Source organism: Erigeron canadensis, chromosome 8, assembly GCF_010389155.1.
Source record: "Erigeron canadensis isolate Cc75 chromosome 8, C_canadensis_v1, whole genome shotgun sequence".
Taxonomy (NCBI): domain Eukaryota; kingdom Viridiplantae; phylum Streptophyta; class Magnoliopsida; order Asterales; family Asteraceae; genus Erigeron; species Erigeron canadensis.
The window spans coordinates 2348612-2372106 of record NC_057768.1 but is presented as its reverse complement, the minus strand read 5'-3'; the positions used below and the strand labels follow the sequence as shown (position 1 = coordinate 2372106).

The window sequence follows — 23495 nt, the reverse complement described above, 5'->3', positions numbered from 1 at the left end:
AATTGTTTGATCAAATAATCGCACTATGACTCAACCGGATGTGTGAGCTGGGTTATGGGTGTTGAACGGCGATTCCCTTACTATTAGAGGGTCCGAGAGACCGCTTTACGCGGGATGGTTTGATGGCTAAGTCGATTCGTTCGACTTAGGATTTACTCGGAGGATGAATAAACCGTATGTTAGGATTTTGGAATTATGTAAAAGACTTAGTTTAGTTTGAAAGACAAAAATGTAAGTCCCAATAACCATACCTGATGACATTTGAGGGTTAAAATTAAAACTTGTATATATGTGGGTGCTGGAATGAAACTTGTCAAAGAACAAAAGATTAAATATGTGACTTAAAAATAACTTTACGGTTAAATCTATACGAACCAAAAAAAAATTCTAGATTTGCATATCTAGTCTTCTTCTTCTACGATCCTCCACCCCTGCAAATTCATTTTTTTTCATATATGGGCTTTAATTTTCAATGTTTTTTGGGGGCCTCAAGCACCCGCTTGACCCAAGTATTCATTTGGGACGACCCTGCGGATCCAATGGTCTAGAGGAGGGGATATAGAACCCAGCCATGTGAGCCCAAAACCACTAATATTAGTATATATTTTGGCCAAATCTCATAACAAAAACTAAAATGAACCCAACCCAAAAATTAAAAAGAACCCAGCCCAATAAAAAAGTATATTGTGGAAGTAAAATTAACTCTCTCCGTTAACAAACCTAATGAAAAAAACGTGTGATTAGTGATGATATACCCATACGGAGCTCGTACCCGAAGCAGAAGCAGCGAACGAAGTTATCTTCGTACAAGTAAACCCATAACGGAGCCTAACCTCCGATTAATATGATCATCCCGGAGCTCCGAAGGTAATAAATACCGAGCTCCGAGGAGATATACAATAAAGGACGGATATAATCTATTTCGCAATTAATCTTATTAAAGATATATACTAAAGCTCCAATATACTCGGACATAATTAGGTAACAAGATTACCACAAATCTCCTCAAGAAGGAAACAAGATATTTACAAAAGAGGAAGAGATTTATCCTAGTTCTCTTACCCTCCTCTTCAAGTTATCCACCCTCTATATAAATAGAGGAGGAACCTCACGGCATATTCATTCTAATCATCCTTAAGTCGAGCACAAATCGACTTATAAACCCTTACAACTTATTCAAATAATTAAGATATATATAGTCTTTGGTTTGGTTCGGTTTTAATAATCGTTTTTGCATATGAAACCAATACCCGAACTGATCCGTTCGATTTTTGGAAAACATAAGCCAATCCCATCGGTTTGGTTCGATTTTCAGTTTTCTTGGTTCAGTTTTTTCGATTTTTTTCGGTTTTTAGTTTTACGGTTCAGTTTTTGTTCACCCCTAGCAGTGGCCTTGTGGTGAATGGAAAATTTTGGTTTGTAGGTACTGTACTACTGTACTTCACAATTCTCATAGTCCTTCCTATAGTTATAAACTGTTAGAATATGAGCACATAAACATACATAATCACGAGTAAGCGCAACGGAAGAAATCGAAACATATATGCAATCAAATTAATTAACAAAGACTAGAATTGAGTCGTGTACCTTATGCAAGCTCCAATAAAAATAATAATAATGAGATTATTATTAATGCTTAGGGTTTAAAGCAAAACCCCTCTACGATCGCACACTAGACACTCCGAATAACGTATGCTAGTACCCGATCACAAATCAAACAAACCTTTTGCTTGTACCTTAAACTTCAAAGTCGAAACCCCTCAAAGAGAAGGAATTTCGGCCACTTCAAAGAGAAAGGAAGAAAAAGGAGAGAAGTGCCTATGTGAAAAAGGTGTGTGAAAAACCAAGAATTAAGCCTCTATTTATAGGGCTTAATTAGGTTAATTTTAGTTTGGAAAATAAGCAACATAAAGGCTTAAACAAGCCTCTAAGTGGTCGTCCCCCATCATGGACTTTAGGTCCAAGTCCATTTTTTGATTTTCACATTTTAATCCTCCTCTTTAATCAATTAAATATAAATAACCCTTTAATTATGTTTAATTAATCATTTCGTGATCAAACTAATCAATATATTACTTTAATATATCAATTAATACTAGCGAGTTACCGTGTCATTTCGTGTGACTCCGTAGGCTTAAACTATTCCCGGACATGCGATTTATAATAAAATGATCACACTCCAACATAAACTACCAGGTATATATTTGTCTTTTTTATTACAAGTTGTTTAGTATATCCTGCATATACTAAATTACTTTATAGCCAGAACAGATCAACAGTAAAATAATTGTGGTCCTTTATAGTAGCAGGTTTGTTTTTTTCTTTACTATCTTTGTTATAGACTAGGCTCCCAAATTTGATCCCCTTTAAGGCCACCAAAAATTTTGAGCCGGCGCTGTGGATCCGCCCTGACTATATTATCTCTTCTTAAAACAGAAGCTTTTGCTATGTGAAAACAAAAGTTTGTAGACATAATTTTATACACACACATACACAAAAAGTTTTATCAAAAATATCAAACACGCAATATTCTCAAAACCTTAGTCAAGAGGTGAGAACGATGGAAAGAAAGCAATGTGGCAGATCTTGAGTAAAAGAAGGGGCTGTGTTTTTTTTACTTAATTTGTTATTGCATGGTAAGATGTTCATATTTGATTAGAGAATATATACAGTATTTTACGTCAAAACTATTCGTAAAACGAAAACAAATGAACTACATTTTTGATCATTATATATATTTGACAAGAGCTCATTGGTTAATTATCCATTATTGCATTATTAGTTTAATTTTGTATGAATTAGAAAAGATTGTTAAGTATTAATGAATTTGATTAGGTTTTAGAAGATCTTAAAAACTTGGAGGAAACTTTTAATGAAAATAACCGTGAAAATTTGGTAGCACACGGTGGCTGGGTTTATGGTAAGAAGAAAGGAGCAACTACCGAGGATGATGAAGATTGATGTTCATCCTAGTCCATTCAAGGCGGTTCGAGTAGCAGGGCTCTCTTGTAAGCCCAACCGGGTGATACAACCCACTAATAGTACAAAACATAGAGCTGACTATAGGAAAATAAAAGAAAATTCATTCAATAAAATCTTCACCAAATTTGCGAATACCAAAGCTCAAGATGAAGGTTTGTTTTGATAACATTTTTGCATTAAAAATGTTTATTAAAAATGTTATCAAAATAGTAAGTAACTGCTCAGTGCTGTCTTCTGCGGGTTTTGAGCCCCCGGGAGGTTAAGATGTAGGCAAATCTTACCTCTAGAGAGGCTGCTTCCAGTTTCTACCTAAATGGTTGAAAAGACCCTCCAACCTTTGCATGGGATGAGGATCAAACCCATGACCTCTGTCTTCAGAGGCAAGAGTGTTTACCATTGATCCAACCATGCTGCTTTATTAAAATAAACCTCCATATTTCTTATTTCTGAGCTATCCAACTATCCAAGTAAGAAGGCTTGAGCTCTGGCATTTGCATATCTGTATTTTTGGTGAAAATCATTGAAACAATTTTAATGAATGAATTTGTTGTCTAAATAAATTTGTTCCCTTTTCCTGTAATCAACTCCATGTTTTGTATTAGTAGTGGGTTGTTTCATCAAACTGGGCTTACTAAGAAAACCTACATAGCAATATTCCTTAATTGTGTAATTTAGTTTTAAACATAATTAATGGCAATGCAAAAATAAAAATAAATGAATTAAGCATAAGGCATCGGGTTAAAATGCACCTCTGCCCCAGAAGATTTATTGAAAGACATAAGGTTTCCGCAAAGCAATTGAGGGGAGTTCATAAGGAATATTGCCATGTAGGTTTTTTGATCTTCAGTTGCAAACGCTATTTTAATTCATAAAACAACACTTCACGCTTGAGAGTTTTATGTCCTTTACTTGACTTGATTGAAACTACACTTTACGCTTCTATTCACCTTGCAGGGATTTTAGTTTGTTAATGTTCCTAGAGACTGCAGATAGTTAAATAACTGAAGTTCGTTAATAAATATTGGTAGCTGGTTTTCAGTAAAGAATATACCATATAACCAGTCTTTAAAGTAGACATGAAGTGACATACTCACAGATGACAAATACCATATAATCATTCGACAATTCCTTTTTCTGTCATCTCAGTGGTGCTTCTCTCAACATCTGTTTAACCTCCACCAAGTTATTTTCCTTTAAAAAAATGTTATATAAAGACCATGAAAGGGATCTAAGTATCAAGACAAGATTAAACAATGAACAGACATTTCTCCGCTGACTTGACATTTAGGCTTCAGGCAATAGAAGTGGATTATCTTTTGTGGTTCAAGTGCTTGTTCAAACCAGTCAGGAATCTGTAAAGCCCATCAAGCTAGAGGTGAAGATACAGGCAGAGGGTGTAATGGTCAAAATGAGTTGGGTTGACCAATATATTTTTTGTACATTCCCTTTTTTATTTCAGTAAATCATATATAGGATATTGTTTCAGTAAATCGTTAATGTACGAAATATGTTAAAAACATGATCTGGTATATAAAAGAGAGAAAGAAATGGTCAAATCTCAAAATTCAAATAATGGTAGTCACAATAAGATATGTTCCTAAAAGACAACAAACATACGTAACGAGACACCTCAGAGATAGTACCAGGATATCTATTTTCAGGTAGCACAACATCAAGCCATCCATTAGAATGAATATGATATATAAAATTAGGAACAAGTGTATCCAGTTTAAGCAAAACATGATATTTACCAGTATCCAAATGCAATAACTTGGTGAATGAGTGGTCACAAGTCAATTTTCTGCAAGCAAGTTGCAAGAATGATGGGCCAATGTTTGGATTTGTATTCTATAACAGCTGCAACAGTAAAACTGATTATCTGAAGGATGATACACCTAGACAATAAGTACGACCTTACTTGAACAGGATCTGTCCTGTAGGCTCATTACCTGTGTATTTTGGATTCCTGTCAAGAGTTTGACCTTCATTAAGCTACCATAGAGTACAGAATTCAAAATTTGCCAAATACTAACATCTGATGATCTGATTACTACAGTTTCATACATCACTAGCACATCCAAAAAGCACTTTCAGCTACACCCTGAATCAATAGTATTTGTGTTTTTATTCGACGATAGGTATCACACATTTGGAACAGAAGTTTCAGGAATCATGATTCATGCATGTCTATTTTTATTATATATTTTTGGTGAGAACGTGAAATATATTACTCCAAATAATATTTACAACCATGCATGTCTATTTGGTACAATAAGAAATCAAGAAAACATTACAAAGTACAATTCATGATAAACCACCTTCAACCCCGTCGCTTACTCAAACGCCACGAGTTGGGTTCATTATACCTATCATATAGAGGCTCGATCCTTTCTTGTCGTTTACGTTTTGACATCTTTGTGGGATCAGACACCTTGAAGAACCTTGGTGCCAATTCGACTAGCCATTTTGGATCCACAACACAAGCCTCACGCATGTATTCCTTTGTTGTCATCACTAGCTCATGGTAGATAACCCAATCTGGTTGTCTTTGCAAAAGAGTGCTACTTGGGTGTATGTAAACCGGCTGGTTCTCAATTATGGTACGGTATCCCTCTTGAGGATCTTTCCGGGAAGCATGGAAGAAAAATCCGGCTGTAATCGCCTTCTGTATCTTGGTGAAGTTCTTTCCGGCACTCACAATATCCAACTTGTATCTGATCATAAAATGGGAGTTAGCAATATGGACAAGAAACACACAGCATTAACTGTAATAGAAGAATTCAGATACTCAGATTTCCAGAAATATGTGGTAGATTGGCAAGTCAAGTATGCATCAGACATTCAATTCGGTAACAAGTTGGATAAGGTTCGGGTGTGCAGTGTGCTAGCCACAAACGTTTTGTTAATACTCTTATCTATTTTTTGGAGCTTAATATTTATTGAATATGATTAAGGAAACTATACTGTTAGTCAGTTACAACTTACAGTGGTAATTCAAGTTTTGTACTGATACAATTTAGAAAAATATTATGCTTTCTATAATCTTGGGCAGCATTTGACTCATTTACCAGTTTCCAATTTGACTAGATTTTATAATGTTACCGGACCCGTAGCATAACCTAAAGCGGGTTGTCTGCGCATATATGGGTCACTGGAGACGCATGTACAGGGAGTTATTAAATCTACTAGGGCAAGATTTACAGCATTGCTTTCACTTTTAAACATAGATTCAGAAAACAAATATGATAACAAATTAACGTAGTCAAAGCAAAGAGAACTTACTTGTTCATAATAGATAAAAGTTGCTTCCTGACATCTTGGGCCCTCCTAAGCGATCTTGACTGAACAAAATTCTCGAAACACCATGGTACCGAAAAGTTCTGGGCTTTCCAAGCCTCGTAAACAGCAAGCAAAGTAAGATGATCTCCTTCAGGTTGGAAAAACTTGGCTTTCTTTTGATCGGCTTGGGCTTGTTTTTCCTGAGGTCTGTAAAAGATGTTTCCGGTTGTAATCATGGCAATGATGGTCACTATTTCATCACTACAACCCAAATCAACACTAGCTAAGAGCATTTTAGATAATGGAGGTTCCAGAGGGAATTCGGTCATTTTTCTACCCAGTTTGGTCAGAAGCCCTTCTTCATCAAGAGCTCCAAGAGTATAGAGCTGTTCCAGTGCAGAAATCAGAGCTTGAGGGGAAGGTGGGTCCATAAAATCGAGAGACATTAGATCCTTTATCCCCATTGCTTTCAAATTTAATGTAATCAATCCAAGATTTGTTCTTTGAATTTCTGGAATTGAAGTAGGCGACATTTCATTGTTAAATGCGCTCTCGGTGTATAACCTGTAGCACTTTCCTGGTCCTGTACGGCCTGCACGCCCAGCTCGTTGCTTAGCTGATGCCTGAGATATCGGAGTAATGACAAGTGATTCAATACCTTGTTTCGGGTTATACACATTCTGCTTGGCAAAACCAGGGTCAATGACATAAAAGATCCCATCAATGGTCAAAGATGCTTCAGCAATATTAGTGGCAACAACAACCTTTCTCTTCCCTGGTGGTGCAGGTTCAAAAATCCTGGATTGCATTTCACTAGGAAGGGCACTATATACCGGTAATATGATCACTTCGGGCACATTTTTACCCAAACTTTTCATCCTCTCATATAAACACTGGCAAGCATGATCGATCTCCTCCTGGCCGGTCAAAAAGACAAGTATATCGCCCTCAGGTTCTGTCAAATGGATCTGCATTACAGTAATCAAAGCTGCATCAACATAATCACTTTCCGGCTGTTTGGTGTAAAGTATCTCCACCGGAAATGACCTTCCAGGGATTGTGAAGATATTGCAGTCAAAGAAATAGGCAGAAAACTTCTCAGCATCTAATGTGGCGGAAGTCACAATTAATCGAAGATCGGGTCTTCTTTTGACAAGGCCTTTTAACAGCCCAAAGAGGACATCGGTATGCATTGTTCTCTCATGAGCTTCATCAAGCATTATCACTGAATATTGAGATAGGTTTTGATCGACCAGAATTTCCCTCAACAACATCCCATCGGTCATGTACTTGATCACAGTCTCTGGCCCAGTACAATCCTCAAACCGAATTGAGTATCCAACTTCTTCCCCTAGACGACAACCAAACTCCTCAGCCACCCTCTTGGCCACAGACGTTGCAGCCACCCTTCGGGGCTGGGTACATCCTATTTTACCCTTTGCAGTATAACCTGCTTCAGCTAAATACTGAGTCACCTGAGTCGTCTTCCCTGAGCCTGTTTCACCAATAACAACCAAAACCTGGTTATCATTCACAGCCTGAACCAATTCATTCTTCAATTTACATATAGGCAAGCTTTGTCTTTGTTCTTGGAGAGAAAACTTGGATCTTTGACCAAATGTTAACGCTGCTTTACCACTATAAGAATCTTTCTTCCATTCAGGCATGTCAAAATCTGCAGGCAACCCGACTCCCCTTAACTCCTGTGCTAAATGTCTCTCCCCTGACTCAGGCATGGGGTCTTCCCATGGACGATTCAAATCTCTCGGTATAGAATCAAACATTCCTCTTTGCTGCAGCTCCCTAACTTCTCTCCTTTCTTTGATCAACGCCGACTGTATAGCAGCAGCTCGACTCAAAGATCCCTCAGGGTTTTTTACCACCTTCACCGGCGACATATCCAACATCAAACGACAACCTGACAAAAACGCCGGTTTTTCATCATTCAACACAACTTCAACCTCTTCATCATCTCCACCTTCTTCTTGCTCATCGTCATCATACAAAATACGACATTCTTTCTTCCTAACATCATCCCTAACCTCTTTACAATTATCGATTTCTGTAACTTTTCGACCCACATTATCACCTTTAACCCGAGTAGAGTCCTTACGAGACAAAATCGTATGGGTTACAGTAAACAAAGTACTCACTAAATAAGCAGGCATCTGATCACCCCCATTTTCCTTTAACTTATGATCGAATTCGTCGACAGTTTTACATTTTCGGCCTAAGTTTGTGACAAATTCAGCTAGAGTTTTATCAACAATACCTAAATGGGATTCGATTTCTTCAGAAACTTTCGATATAACTGAATAATATTCTAATTTTTTCAAACTACTGCCAGCTTTTAATATTGCCATTATTATATTATTGTTGCTAATGTGTGATATATATATATAGAAATTGTTATATACCTCACTGAATATATAGAAGAGGAAGATATATCACATATATATAATATATATATAATACGTATAATCGGCGGTTGATGTAGACCGGAATTATGGCGGCTGCTGCTTCTTCTTCTTCTTCACGAAAAAACGATGAATTATGGGCTTATGGCGGTTATTGTTGTTGTTGATGGGGTTTTGAATTGGTTTTGAGTTTTTAATTCTTATTTATAGAAACACGAATACAAAAATTTCTTATACTTTTTTAATATGGAAAGTGATATCGTTAAATTTATACCAGTGATGAGTTGGTTTAAGTTTCCAAATTACATTAAAACGCGTTATGTTTTGTACGAAGTTAACAAGTAAAATAGAAAAGTGGTATGGGGCTGTTATGCATTCAATTTGGGTGAAAACTTATCACATACTAATATTTTAATATTTTGAATAAATGTTTGGCTCTTTTAAAAAAAAGTACGTAAGAAATTTTTCATCCAACTTATGTGCCTAACAGCCTCATATTCTCTCTCCAAATAACTAACGTAATATATATATATATACATTCTCGATATATAATTAAAACCCGTGCATCTTTTTCTGAGCCGTCTCACAAACTTCTTTTTTTAAATAATCTTGTGGGGTCCACAGTATATCAAAGTTCTCTCTCTTTTTACTTTCTACATCGCTGCATACAAATTGCTTTGGCCCACTTTCTTTCTTTTCCTTTTTTTAATATTTAAATAAGGCCTAAATCATAGTACACAATTATATGCATTAGGTACATCTTTTATGTGCAGAGTTTTTTATTCAAAATGTTGTGTTCATTCATTTTGGAGTTGTGACTTGTGACTTGTGAGCAGATATCTAGCCCAATATATAAACCATATTTTTCATATTAGTATTCTTAATAATATTTTATTAATAAAATGAATTTCAATTACTCGTATTACTTTTCTCACATATCTTAAAAATTATATGTGTCGTGATTTTCAAAGACACTGTATCTTATTCTTTTTGTGCTTTTCGATTAATTAGACGTTTTTATTTCGTTTCTTTTTCAATTTATTATACAATGTTTCCACAACGAGACACATATTACTTTTATTTTTGCCGTCACATCTTGGATAATGAACATGTGAATATCATAATTTACGTAATACAGCATACCGTATAAGATAACGTAACATCTCCCGGGCAAAGCCCGAGTACCTTTTGTTTCTTTATCCAGTGGGGGCCACAGGCATTTTAAGTTTTCTTTCTTTAACGTTAGTCCCTACCGTTAAACATGTGTGCAACGATCGTCCTTATCACAACAACATATTATAAAAACTCTAACATGAGCTAAGTGACGTTAACTTCTTTTACACAGAAGTTTAAGTAACGGATGAAACTAGGTCCTTTGGTTAAATGCTTCTTATATATCTGACGACAGTTACAAAAGTTGTTGCAAATCATGTTTATTTCTATAACGGATACAAGAGTAGTATAAGAGTATATAGTCTATTTTATTTTTTCTTTTTTTTTTCGTTTGTGTCACATTCTCAATTTTTTTTAATTAATCATACATAATGTAGTTTTCACACAATTAACATTCGTTTATTATTACTTGAATTATTCAGATAATTGAATATGTAAATGATCATTATATTTAATGTTTGTACACGACAATACATTTTCAGACACACGTTAAATAAGAAATAAACGAATGTGTCTCCCACCTGTATCAGGTTTCTATAAGCAATGTCGTGTCTCCCCAGGCAACGCCCGGGGTTACATAACTAGTATATATATATATATGGGAAAAGGAAATATAAGGCTGTCCGGCACCTAAGCTTAGGTGTGGAACCCCTCACATACTAATATTTTATTATTTATTGTTTAATGAATAAATGCATGGGTCCCATGATTTTTATGGATTAAAAAAATAATATGTGAGTGTTTCACACCTAAGCTTATCTATAATATATATATATATATATATATATATATATTTATATATATGGTAAGTAAGTAATAAATGTATAAATAAATAGTATATCTATAATATAGTATTAATTATTCGATTATTATAATAAAGAAACAAATTAAGATATATAAATTAACTAGCTAATCAACCCGGATTCAATCCGGGTTAACTAATAAACGTTTTGTAAACAAACTGAATGATATCTGGATAGCTTTAAAATATGTTGTTGTATTAAGTTGAAAAGTTGTTATAAATTACGGAGTATTATGTAAAAAACGAAACTAAACGGAAACAATAGTTGTGTAGTTGTGGAGACACGCTAAAACACATTCGGTTGACAAAAACAAAAACAAAAAACGTTATCTAAAAAAAAAGTATTATAGCTTTCGGTCTATTATAACGAAAAAATTGGGTGATTAAAATCTTACAAAATAATATGGATATCTAATAAAAATCTATATTAATGATAGATATTTAAAAAAAAAATGATATTTTGAATTTTAAATCAAAAAGTATGATGATGTCATAATTAAATTAAAAGGATGTGTGGTAATACAATTTTTAAAAAATATTATGTCATCACAATCTTTTTTTATTAATATAATAATATGATAGATTAAAGGAACACGTATTGTCTAAATATCATGATATGTGATTAGAAAATTATATTCGTGTTTTAGTTTATTGATGATAATATTAAAGATTTAGGTTGTGAGTTTATTTAGCGTGTAGCGTAAGAAAAAAATTTTCAATAACAAAAACATTGCTAATTGCATGTTAGCTTGTAGCCCAAGTTGGACTGCCAAGTGCCAACTCTTCACGCCAAAGACATCAAATCCGTAATTCATTAATATTTGTTGAAATCTAGGAGATATATTTTTGTCCACTCTCACCCAAGTGACAAACTTAGACCAAATCCATAAATCATTAAAACTGGCTTATTATTTATGGATATAACTAACTATGACCAAATATCTATGTTATATAATAATCTTATAAAATGTATATGTTATGTAATTAGCTTTAAAATCCCGATTATTAGATGTACCTTACCAATCAAAAACTTATATGTGGCATCTTATATGGTTGCCACATATACCCGATTACGTCTAATAACCAAAATTTGAAAGTTTATTACATTACATAAATATTTTACGAAATCTTTACATAAAATATACATTTTGTCATAGTTAGTTACATTCACAGGTAACAATCCCTTAAAACTTAGGGTTATAAATATAGAAGCATGAAAAAAAAAATTCGTATATTATAATATAGAAAGTGATATTGTAAAATATATATATATATATATATCATCATGTTGTGGTTTGAAGTTTTCCTGTGATTTATAGGTTACAAGTTCAAATCCCTATTAGTCAACTTTCAGATATCTTTTTATAAGGGTTTGGCTTGGCTATACCCAAGGGCAAGGTTTACCCCTATTAATCATCATGTTTTCAGATGGATTGGTAGGGAGTTTTTCCCCATTGGGTACTTGAAATACGCATTTTTCTACTTCGAGTGAGCTATTTAGCACGGACCTGGTTAAGACGACGTATGCTAGATCTTTCGCTGTCAAATCACAACACGAAATTTCAAGCGAGATTCACTTTTCATAAAAAAATTAATGCTTTTTCTGCAAATAAAAAGCTAAATCATAGTCCTAACTCCTAAGGGAATCTACGTACTATATAAATTAAAGAAAAATCATGATAGATATGCGATTTTTTAAAACTTATCTTATGTGATATTTTTATACATTTTTTTAATTTAATTATTACATCATTATACTTTATTAATTTAAAATTCAAATATCCTTTCCTATATCTATATAACTATTAAAAAAGTAGTAATCTAAGTTTTTTAAAGACATCTTCAAAACTAAACCTATACTAAAAAGTTGCCACATAGGATTTTACCTACATGACATCTCTATAATTTTTTTGACAATATTTATATATCTTTAATCAAATTAAATATTAGATACAAGAATAAATTATTACTTTAAAGTTAAATACAGTAAATATTAAATAAATAAATGAAAACTATATAATACAAAATTAACAATGGAGATCCTGTTACTTTAAAAAAAAAAGTATCGTACGTGCATGGGGGGAAAATGCAATCTTGAAAGTTATATCATGAAATTTCAAGATTATAGAGAATTATATATTTCAAGTTTTAGTAGTTGATATTGTTTACAAATTGCATTAATATAAAAACTATATATTTGTTTATCGAATTTTTATGTATTATTTTGAATGCTTGAAGAACGAGCAACACCATAAAATATAATTGAAACTCTTTCTTGACATAGTTTTATTATACATTATAAATATAATTGAATAACCATAAAATATAATTGCATAACCATAAGTTTATTGAGTATGTTGCTTTTTGTTGATAATATTATTGATCTTTTACATTTTATATGAGTAACGAGTGAGAATGACTTGGTATGATTTGAACTTTTTGTTGACTGGCTTTATCACTATTTGTGATTTGCAAGTGATAGTTGTTTGCCAATTCTAGGATGGAGCCACAAAGAAAAAAAATCAGAATACAAGTGATTGTCGTTAATGTTTCTTTTTTTTATTTATCTTATAAATTTTGTATAATTTAGAAATATCTACCAAATGGTTATATATAATATGGTGATATAACAATAAAAACAACAAAACATCATGAACCAATCATGAATACATGTATATCTGAACTTTTATTTTTAAGTATTTTTGGACACTAATTATAACAGCTCGCGCATCGCGCGGGTAAAATACCTAGGATTAAAACAGTAAGAATCCTGGTCTTCTAAAGCCTTCTTTCAAGTTAATGCTAGCTTTAAAAATTGCCACATAGGATTTTATCTTACGTAACATCTTCATAATTTTTTTACTATATTTATCTTAAATTAAATACATTACTAAATTTTAAATATATAGAAACTATATACATACAATATTTAAAAAATAAGTTACGTACGTAAATAAAAAAGAAGCACCATTTGTTTGAACATTTAGATCCACTAGATCTAAATTTGGTAAACATATTTGACAAACTGTTTATGGATTGTGATCATTCACATATATGCTATATACAACGTAAAATTCATGAATATCCTTATTTGATAACATTTGCTTAAAACATATAATTCGTATATAATTTTTGGCATAACCATTCAAAGACCCACGAGTTATGGTCATTTATTCATCACCTTGAATCAAACGTTTAATATATTATAAGCAATTTACCGAAAATTGAAAGCAAACCGTCCGTGGTTTTACAGACTGTACACTTAATGGTAGTCGAAGCGGGCAACCATTGTGTTGTATATATCCACAAACATCATCATCCCTTAACTCAACCGTAGAAACCCCATTTAGGCTTCACCTATTAGTATTGGTATGTTATACATTTATACCATCTTTTTATGGTTTCTAATTTAATACTCATGAATATGTTTATTAATTAAGTTTGTGATAATACATCAATTTTAAATTACCACATAGGATTTTATCCTATTTGGCATCTCCATACATTTTTCATAATACTTATCTTATAATACTTCTTCTCAAACCAATATAATTTATTTTATTAAATATAATATAAAAATACTAAATCAAAACTATATACATAAGATATAAAAAATAATCAAAACTCATATTAAATTAAGAATAAAAAGTTGTCCAACACAATTGTGTTGTTTCTCTCCTTCGTTCTCTTGGCGGAAACACATAAAATAAAGTAATCAAATTGGTTGTTATTCTAATCACAAAACAAAGTCTATAATATAATGATAATAACAATAGTTACTTGAGTTTTACAAATGGGTTTTGGATTAACGGAGATAAAATACCTTATTTCTTAATTGTAATCACCAAACTAGGTTAAATGACTGTGATATCGATTGTGATGTCAGAAAAGATAAAAGGTGATCAGAATGTTCCAGGATTTAACCATGAAGGCATGAACTATAACATAATTGATTTCCACAAGATAAACCTGTAGATTAACTATTTACTAATGCATAAAATAACTTTTTTAATTAGCTGCGCATCGCGCGGGGTAAAATACCTAGTATATATATATAATATATAATATATATATATATATCATTAATATAGATTTTTATTGAATGTTCACATTATTATGTAAGATTTTAATCACTTTAATTTTTCGTTATAATATGCCAGAACTATGGTTTCTCTCAGGATAACAGTTTTACTTTTTTTTTACCAACCATATGTGTTGCAACGTATGTTGACAACTACACAACTTTTGTTTCTGTTTAGTTTCTTTGTTTACATAATACTTTATCAGAACATTTTAACTTATTTCACGTTGTTATTATACATTTTAATTGACAACATATTTTAAAGCTACTCAAATATTATTTGATTTCTTTGCAAAGTGTCTATAAGTTAACCCGGGTTGTCTAGGATTGATTAGCTAGTAATTAAGAAAAATCCAATAATAATAGCGATTATTATTATAGTATACTACTATATTTAATTATAGAAGATTTACGATGTGAGTTTATTTAGCGTGTAGTCCAAGAATTTTCTTTTTAATAGTAAACATTGCTAATTGCATGTTAGCTTGTAGCCCAAGTTGGACTGCAAACTGCCAAACTCTTCACGCCAAATACTACCAAAAATCCGTTATTCATTAATATTTGTTGAAAACTAGGATATATATATTTTTGTCTGCTCTAGTGACCAACTTAGACCAACTCCATAATTCATTAACTAGTTTGATATTTAGCATGTTGTCACCGATATTTGTTTTTATCAACAATAGCACAATCACACCATTGTACATATGGCATTTTTGAAGTTCATAAAAACCACTTGATCATAAATCACACCATTGTACATATGGCATTTTTGAAGTTCACAAAAACCACATGATCATAAATGTTAGTCATATCAAATATATTTATTTAATGAGAGTATTATAACCACGTTACAAATTACGAGATAGGTACCCGCACAATGCGGCGGCGGTGACGGCAACGGGTGGTGCTAGTGGCGGTGGTAGTAACGATATGGTTATTAATCTTAAAGTAATTGACGTAAATGGTAATGTGATTATTTTATGGTTAAGGGATGTATTTTTTGTAAATAACTTTATTAAGAATATTATAGAGATATTAGGTGAAAGTATTTTAATTAATTAATAAGGGAAATAGATAACTTGGATAAATATGAGTGTAAAATATTTTAGAGATATATTGAGTATATTTAGTGTGTGAGTTAGGAATGTGTTGAAAATTAAGGATATTTTGGGTATTTTAAAGGTAGAGAGTTGAAAAGAGGGAAGAGTAGTTTGTTTATTAATATAGTATAGAAGTATAGATATAGATTAGATATATATATAGAAGTATAGATATAGATATAGATTATATCATATATGTATTTACACTAGTCTTAATACCCGTATGATATACGGATTGATAATATATTAATTATATAATGATTACTTGTTAGGTCCAGTTTTTACTGGACTAGCTCCAGACTTGAAGACTAGAGTAATCCTGAAGATTTGTCCAGAAATTATGGAAGTCCAGTAAGCGTCTACTTGTACAGGAAATCTGGAGTTCTCCAGATTTGCTTATTGAACTTCACTCCAGTCCAGATCTACTCCACTGAAGAACATTCTCACTGAAGACAAAGTCTGAAGTTTGAAGAAGAAGACTGACATGTGGCGGAGCCCACTGGCAGGCTTACCAGATCAACAACTGGAGTCCTTGTCAGTGTTCTAGACCTTACAAGTCTGAACACTGATTACGAGGAATTGACTATATGCCTTTACACGCTTTTACCCGGATATCTCTTTTGTCCCTTGTAAAGATTTTACACGCGTGTAAAGGTGGTTGGCTAAAAGGTGACAAGTCACTACCAATGTGACTTTATCCTTGTACTTTTAGTATTGCATTTAAAGAAAACACCAAAGTTCCTTAAATGCTCCCAACCACATTATTTTGCCTATAAATACTAAGTCATTTTTCCTCTTTCAAATTACTTTTGCAATTTGGTGAACTTGCCTAAATACTCTCGATCCAAACAGTTATACTTCACAACTTTAAGTATTTCGATCAAGGAGATTATTTAGCAAGTATAGATCACTTGTAATTCATAAGGTTGTTTAGATACTTACCTTGGTATTATCTAGGTTCCGCAACAACCTTGTATTTTGTTTATACATCAATAAATAAAATACACATTGAAAATTACTTTCGTGTTCCACCTTTATTTAACTTGCTTATTTATTGCTTAAGTCTTGTATTTACTTATTTATATTCTTGCATTTATATATACGTAAATACTAGTCCTCATCTAGTGCATACTTGACTTGTTGTATTTTACACTCGTTGGTTAAACCATCGGTGAGGGACTTCACATTACTTTTATTATTCAATCATGTTTTAATTTATTGGTAGATAGGTGTAATATCATAATTATGCTCAAAAGTTTGTCAATAAAAATAATAATCAAACATATATATTATTTTGTTCGGAGAATTAAAAAAAAAAATTATGTGACACCTGAATTAAGGGTTTGTTTGCATTTATTTTTAGTTTTTTCATCAAATTTTGTCTGGATTTAGTGAGTATTTGGATTTAAAGTTTCTGTTTCGGGTAAGTTGATAAATAAATAATTGTTATTTGTTATATGTGTCAAATGAACCACCTGAATAATATATAAATTATTATTATAGAAAAGAAATACGCTTGATAGATAAATAACGAACGAAATGCATTTTTGGTCCCTGCAGTTCCATACCATTTGCAATTTTCATACAAACGTGCACAAGGTTGTGTTCGTGGTCCATGTGGCATCACACCAGTTGCATACTTGGTCCAAAACTAACTTGTCGTTTCTTTTTCTCCGTTAATGAAGCAATGTGCCTTGCACGTGAGGGGAAAAATCATAGATTCTAATTAATATTCAGCTTGTTCATTACTTCTTCCACTTCCATTAAACACAAAACACCCGAGATCTACTTTATACTATTTCGTATCCATATTTGCATCTTCAATCCAACACAACTCTTAAAACATTCATATGTATCCAAATTTTCTATATCCATCTCAATCAACCTCACAATAACAAACAACACCCATTATTTTAATGTTCAGAAAATGCTTGATAGCTAATAAGTTTTCCAAAGGAAAAAAGGGGGGGGGGGGGAGCATGAAAATCCCGTTTTTGTTGAAATCAAATTTTAAGATTGACATTTTAACTAAAGTCTCATGACACCTATACACTCAGATCGAATGATTGGTTTTTTGCTTAAAGGTGGAGGTCAGGTTTTTGAACCCCAGAAAAATTAGTTTGAAAATTTAAACCTTTATGCTTGTTTTGGTTTTCCACCGATGGTGGTGGTGGTTTCCGGCAATGGTCACTGTCAAAAATAGTAAATGATTGTGCACCGAACTGCGCAAGCCTTATGTAATGAGTTATGAGTGAAAGGGGTTTTTATTTATTTTTGTTGGCGATTCCCCGAAGGTAGAAGCGATGCTCCTTTACGCCAACTAAGGTTATTTGATGTGATGGTCAAATCTTATTCGACTTTAGTTAGGGTTTTTGGTCAATCCGTGATCATATGAATGTATATGTTTTATGGAGAAATCTTTCTCCTTTTATAGGAGGAGGTTCCTTGGGGGAGAAGGTTAGGGTTTTCCCTTTCCTTCTTTGAATCAAACTCTACTTGTCATGTTTATCCGATTTAGTTTCCTTATGAGAATATCTTAGAATATTCCGGTCTAGGCAAAGATATGTTTATTCTAGGAAAGGATTTGTGCTAATCCTTTGATTGATCGATCGAGTTAGGCACCTCCGGGCTTGTGATCGATGTCGTTGGACCGATCAAAATTATAACTAAATACCACTAATTAGCTAGGGCAAGTAGAGTATTGTATCCACAGGGAATCAAGGGAAAGTGTTAAACAAGTTACAAGAATTAATTGAACTAGACATAAACTTAAAATGATTTGATTGATTGATTTGATTAACAACTAAACTTGATTATAAATTTAACACAATAATGCAATTAAGTAAAAGGGATCATTCTCATGCTTTAAATTATGTTTTCAAAAGTTTAACCTAACTTATGTTCGTTGGAAATCACATAGACATGATTCGTTATAAGCTTGGATTGAATGAACGTTAAGAACTAAATTAATCGGTTGTGATGATTCACGATAACGAAAACCGGGGAATTGACACAACTAGATTTTCTATTCATTAACAAAATTACAAGTTCATAAGAGATTCTTCCAATAATAATTGATTAACAAGAATTTGAAATCAAAAGATAGATGAAATTCATTCAAGTCATAAACTAGTAATCATTCAAACAATCCAAACAACATTAGATGTTAAAACACAATTAAGAATTAAACATCTAATCCACTTTGAACATAAGAAAGATTAAATACAATTGTCTTACATAATTGTTCACATGAGAATGATCAAAAGAGAATTAGCCTATAATCTTCATTATTGATAGCATCATTGATTCTTCAATTAGGGCTTGAATCTCCATGGAATTGTGATTTGATGATGAAATTGGGGTGTTGTGTGTGTTAGAAAACTGCCCAGGTATATGAAAATATGAATTGGTAACCTCCAAAGTCGTGAGTGAAAATATGAATTGCCCAGCTATGGCCGTCCCAGACTGCCTCCCAGAAATGGCGATTTTCCAGATTTTTGCTTTGACACTTCTTGACTTGATTTTCGACTTTGCTTGACTTCTTAATGATCCATTTAACTTCAATTTGTCACCAAAGACCTGAAACATTTAAACAAACATAAAAACGCCCTAATCGTCTATTAACATTCACAAAACATGTCCATTTTCATATTTTAAGATTATACGAATTAGGCATTTATCGCATTCCCCAACTTAACTCTTTTCGTCCCGAAAAGACATTCATCATGTGACAAAACTAATTTACAATCCTATAATACTTTCTATCGCCAAGAAACACCATATAAGAATTATATCAATTATGCATATTTGTAAAACTCAACTCTCAAGCAATCTTCAAAGTACACTTGGGCGAAACTAAATAATGCAAACCAAACCACATAATACAACCAACTCACAAGACTTACAACTATCAAAAGATTTACGACTAGCAATTAGAAATATATAAATGTGCAATTAAACCTAATAACCCTCAAGTTTGCCACAATACATGCATCACACTCTCACAATCGCACTCCCCTCGGGCTCATATTTGAATGAATTAGCAAAAGATGTGCCAATATATATATATATATATATATATGAAGCTCTCAACTCATTATTGCACACTAAAAGTCATAGGCTAGTACACAAATCGAACCAAGACCTCATAACTCAAACTATCACTTCGGTATTCATACAAGTTTAATGGAAATAATGGAATGAAATACGACAAGGATTCTCATTTGGTTGATTTACTAGAATGATTTCGGAACATTTCAATTTCTGGTTCTTTTGATCAACTTACATGGATAATTGAATTGAATTTCATTTATGACCATATACTTTGACTTTCTTAACCGGATTTTTCAATTTGACTTCGATTTGTTCTTTCTTTCAATTCATCATCATAAACAACACAATTTTGAACTATTAACGGATTTCATGACGGAGTGAGGTGAAATATGGAGTGATTTGTATGATTGTTTATAGTTTTAAGCACATAATTCAAGCTAGAGGTCTCGACACGGTAAGTGTACTAGTTCTAACCTAATGTACAATATTGGTTCACACAATATAATATTCATGATCACGAGAAATAATGCTACGCTAACAATCTAAATCAATCGTTGATGAGGCGTTTTTCTTTCATGAAATTGAAGGATATAACGGATAAATAAATGTGATACATGCATTGCGACTCACAATTGGCATATTACCTTTATTTGCACATTTCTATGTTTTTACTTGCTAGCAACTCTATCAAGCGGCTCATAAGTCAATCATGTCATGTAATCTAGCCTACACTACCTAGCCCCACTTACATGTACTCATCCAATCACAAGAAAATCTCATTTTACAAACATGTATAACTAATATAACTCGAACATTTTCTCTTTGATTCAATTCCATGTTACAAGCAAGTAAATCAACATCTAAACTAGAAATATAAATGAAATTAACTAGAAATTAAATCTACCTACGAATTGAAAATGCAAAAATATAAAACAAACACAGAAAAGCACATAGTCACACAAACGAAATAAAAAAAATGGATAGAAGGTACCAATCACTAGCGTGGACCCTGAGGTGGTCCAAAGATGGACTCCATCAAACTCCGATACAAAGACTGACCATCAAATGAATCACGGGCAGCAGTAGAAGAAGAAGCTGCAGAAGATGATACTGGGGGATCACTCGGACCAGTCTCCATCCGACCCACACAAGACTGCCGTGGGAACCACTCAGAATCGTGGCTCTGAGGATAAGCTGGATGTTTCTCCTCCTCATAATCTCTTATGGTCTGAAAGTTATAAACTGGAGGAGTCTCAATAAAAGGAAGTCCTGCAGTGTGATCCTCGTGATGACGAACGGCTTCAGTATATTGGAATCTTCTCCTGATCTCCAACTCATGAGCATATGCCATTGCCCGCTCATAATCTCTCTGTTCCTGTCGCCTAACTCTTGCTTCTTCAGCTTATTGAGCAGCCAAATCCCACATATGCCTCTCAAAAGAAGTCCATCGATGATAGTCACTAGGCCGCTTAATCCCAACACTCGGCCTATTTCTTCCTATCCCTGCTTCTAACACACCACCACATATCCTTGGTATTTCTTCCTCATTCCCTTCATTATCACCATTGAGCTCACCTTGCTCGTCAACATCCACAGGCCCCACAAGCTCCAATTGAGCCTCAACCTCCTCCAAAGTTAACCAATCCTTAGGAGCTATCAAACGCCCCATTGACTTCAAATCCTTTAGAATCCTACATTGTGGTCTATCATCCAAAGCCCACTCAGTTCCATTCAACAATTTCTTCATGGTAACAACAACTTGATTAACCGGAATTGTGGGTGAGTCAATTATAGCGGCTTTATGACTCAAGATTAGGCGAGTAATGAGCCTCGGATAAAGAATGATCAATTTAACCTTCTTGTTGCGGCCCTCCCAAATGTTTGTCATGATAATGTGTCTAAGTGACAGATTCAACCTTCCCGTTACCAAAGCATACAATACTACAACTTCTTGTAACCTTATTGAACCCTTGTCACTACTTCTTGGACAAATATTCCAACTAATAATGCTCATGATCAAACGGGGTAACGGTTTCAACCTAGCACGGCTCAAATTCTTGTTTACATTCAAAACATCTCGAGGATAGGTGAACAACTCGGCTATCATCTCTACCAAGTTCATATCCGGAGCTACCCCATTTGATACATCATCAGACACAAAATCAAATGACTTTTTCGATTTAGGACCTAAATCAAACTTCACTATTTTATCCAAAGTTTCAAAAGACATTGTGACATCTTTACCATCCACCTTACCGACTAACTTTCATCCAACTCATGAGCACTATACATTTCTACTCACTTACAAGAAAGAATTTGTGGAACCAATAACAATATAATCATTCAAACTGAAAACCCCCAATGTAATTAATTCTCAAGAACTAAGACTTGAATTAAAACATATAGCTCATTTTAATAAAACCCCCCCAATTTAATCAAACCCATGAACCCTAAATTTAAAATTGTTAGAATAATTAAAATTACTCATACCTTCAAGACATGGAAATGATATAGAGTTAAAATCACATTTCTTTCTTTCTTTCTTCTCATGAATTTGAAATTCACCATATGCATACACCTCAATTCACCCGATTTAATTTACTAGAAAGCTTGGAAGCTATTATTGTTATCATTATCATCTTTTAAAGAATTCTTTAATTTAGATAGAAACTAGGATTTCACAATTGTTAAGAGAAAATTGAAGAAGAAGAAGAAAAAGATAGTAGTTGTAGTGGGAAGATGTTACTCACCAACAAAAGAATGGCTGGCAACTTCCCCACATGCCACGTCCATTTTCATTTTAAGAGCATGGGGTATGGTCTCCTGATGCCGACCCCGAATAGTGACTTGGTAGCCGACACCGTCCACTTTTTCATTAGTTCCCATTCTATGCCGGATTCTTGATCGGGGTTCTTCATGAATATGCCGATGCTCGGCGTTCAAATTTCTTCTTGGACTTTTGTGAAATATAAATTCGGTGCACATGGGTTATTATTTATTTACATAGCATGATGTTTATTTAATATAGGATGATGGATTGATGAGTCTTTATTCCATAAAATAGATTACTAGAATTTCCTTTAAGGTAAAAGACAAGAATTTAAACAATAGAAATTTAGATTACACTAAAAGGAATATAGAAGATAGAGTTAAATTATTTGCTGGCATTCTAATTTTATGACACGTTTTATAGCATAACTTTATTTTAATTTTTAACCCTTCAACTTATTCTTTTTTTAAAAGATAGATAAATTTATTTAATACATATACGAGAGAAGGTACCCGCACGTTGCAGCGGTGAGATGGTAGGGGTGATAGATATAGAGTGTGATAGTTCATAGGAGGTGATAGGTCATAGAGTGTGATAGCCAAATGCCTTAGCCGTACGTATTGAAAAACAAGTACGTATTGTAGACGATGGTGGTTGTAGTGTTGGATTCATCGGAGACTTTGCCGTTAGGATGTTTTTAAAGAAAATGGGTTTTGGCCTTTTGGGTGAGTGGGTGGGTGGATAGAAAATTACCATCAAATTAAAGTCTCGAAGACAATGAGCTTTTCAATTTTCAAGTCCATAAACTTTGACTAGCTTTAACAGTACTAACTTA

The 23495-nt window shown here is 33.2% G+C and overlaps 1 protein-coding gene across 1 annotated transcript; it reads right to left on the bottom strand.

The window, feature by feature from the left end:
* Window positions 1-5185: 5185 nt before the first annotated feature.
* On the bottom strand, window positions 5186-8697 carry LOC122579397 (probable pre-mRNA-splicing factor ATP-dependent RNA helicase DEAH5). Its single transcript, XM_043751567.1, has 2 exons — window positions 6265-8697; window positions 5186-5696 (listed from the first exon to the last, which is right to left on the bottom strand). The coding sequence occupies exons 1-2, from the start codon at window positions 8622-8624 to the stop codon at window positions 5303-5305; spliced, it is 2754 nt and encodes a 917-aa protein (XP_043607502.1). The 5' UTR covers window positions 8625-8697; the 3' UTR covers window positions 5186-5302.
* Between the last annotated feature and the right edge of the window lie 14798 nt (window positions 8698-23495).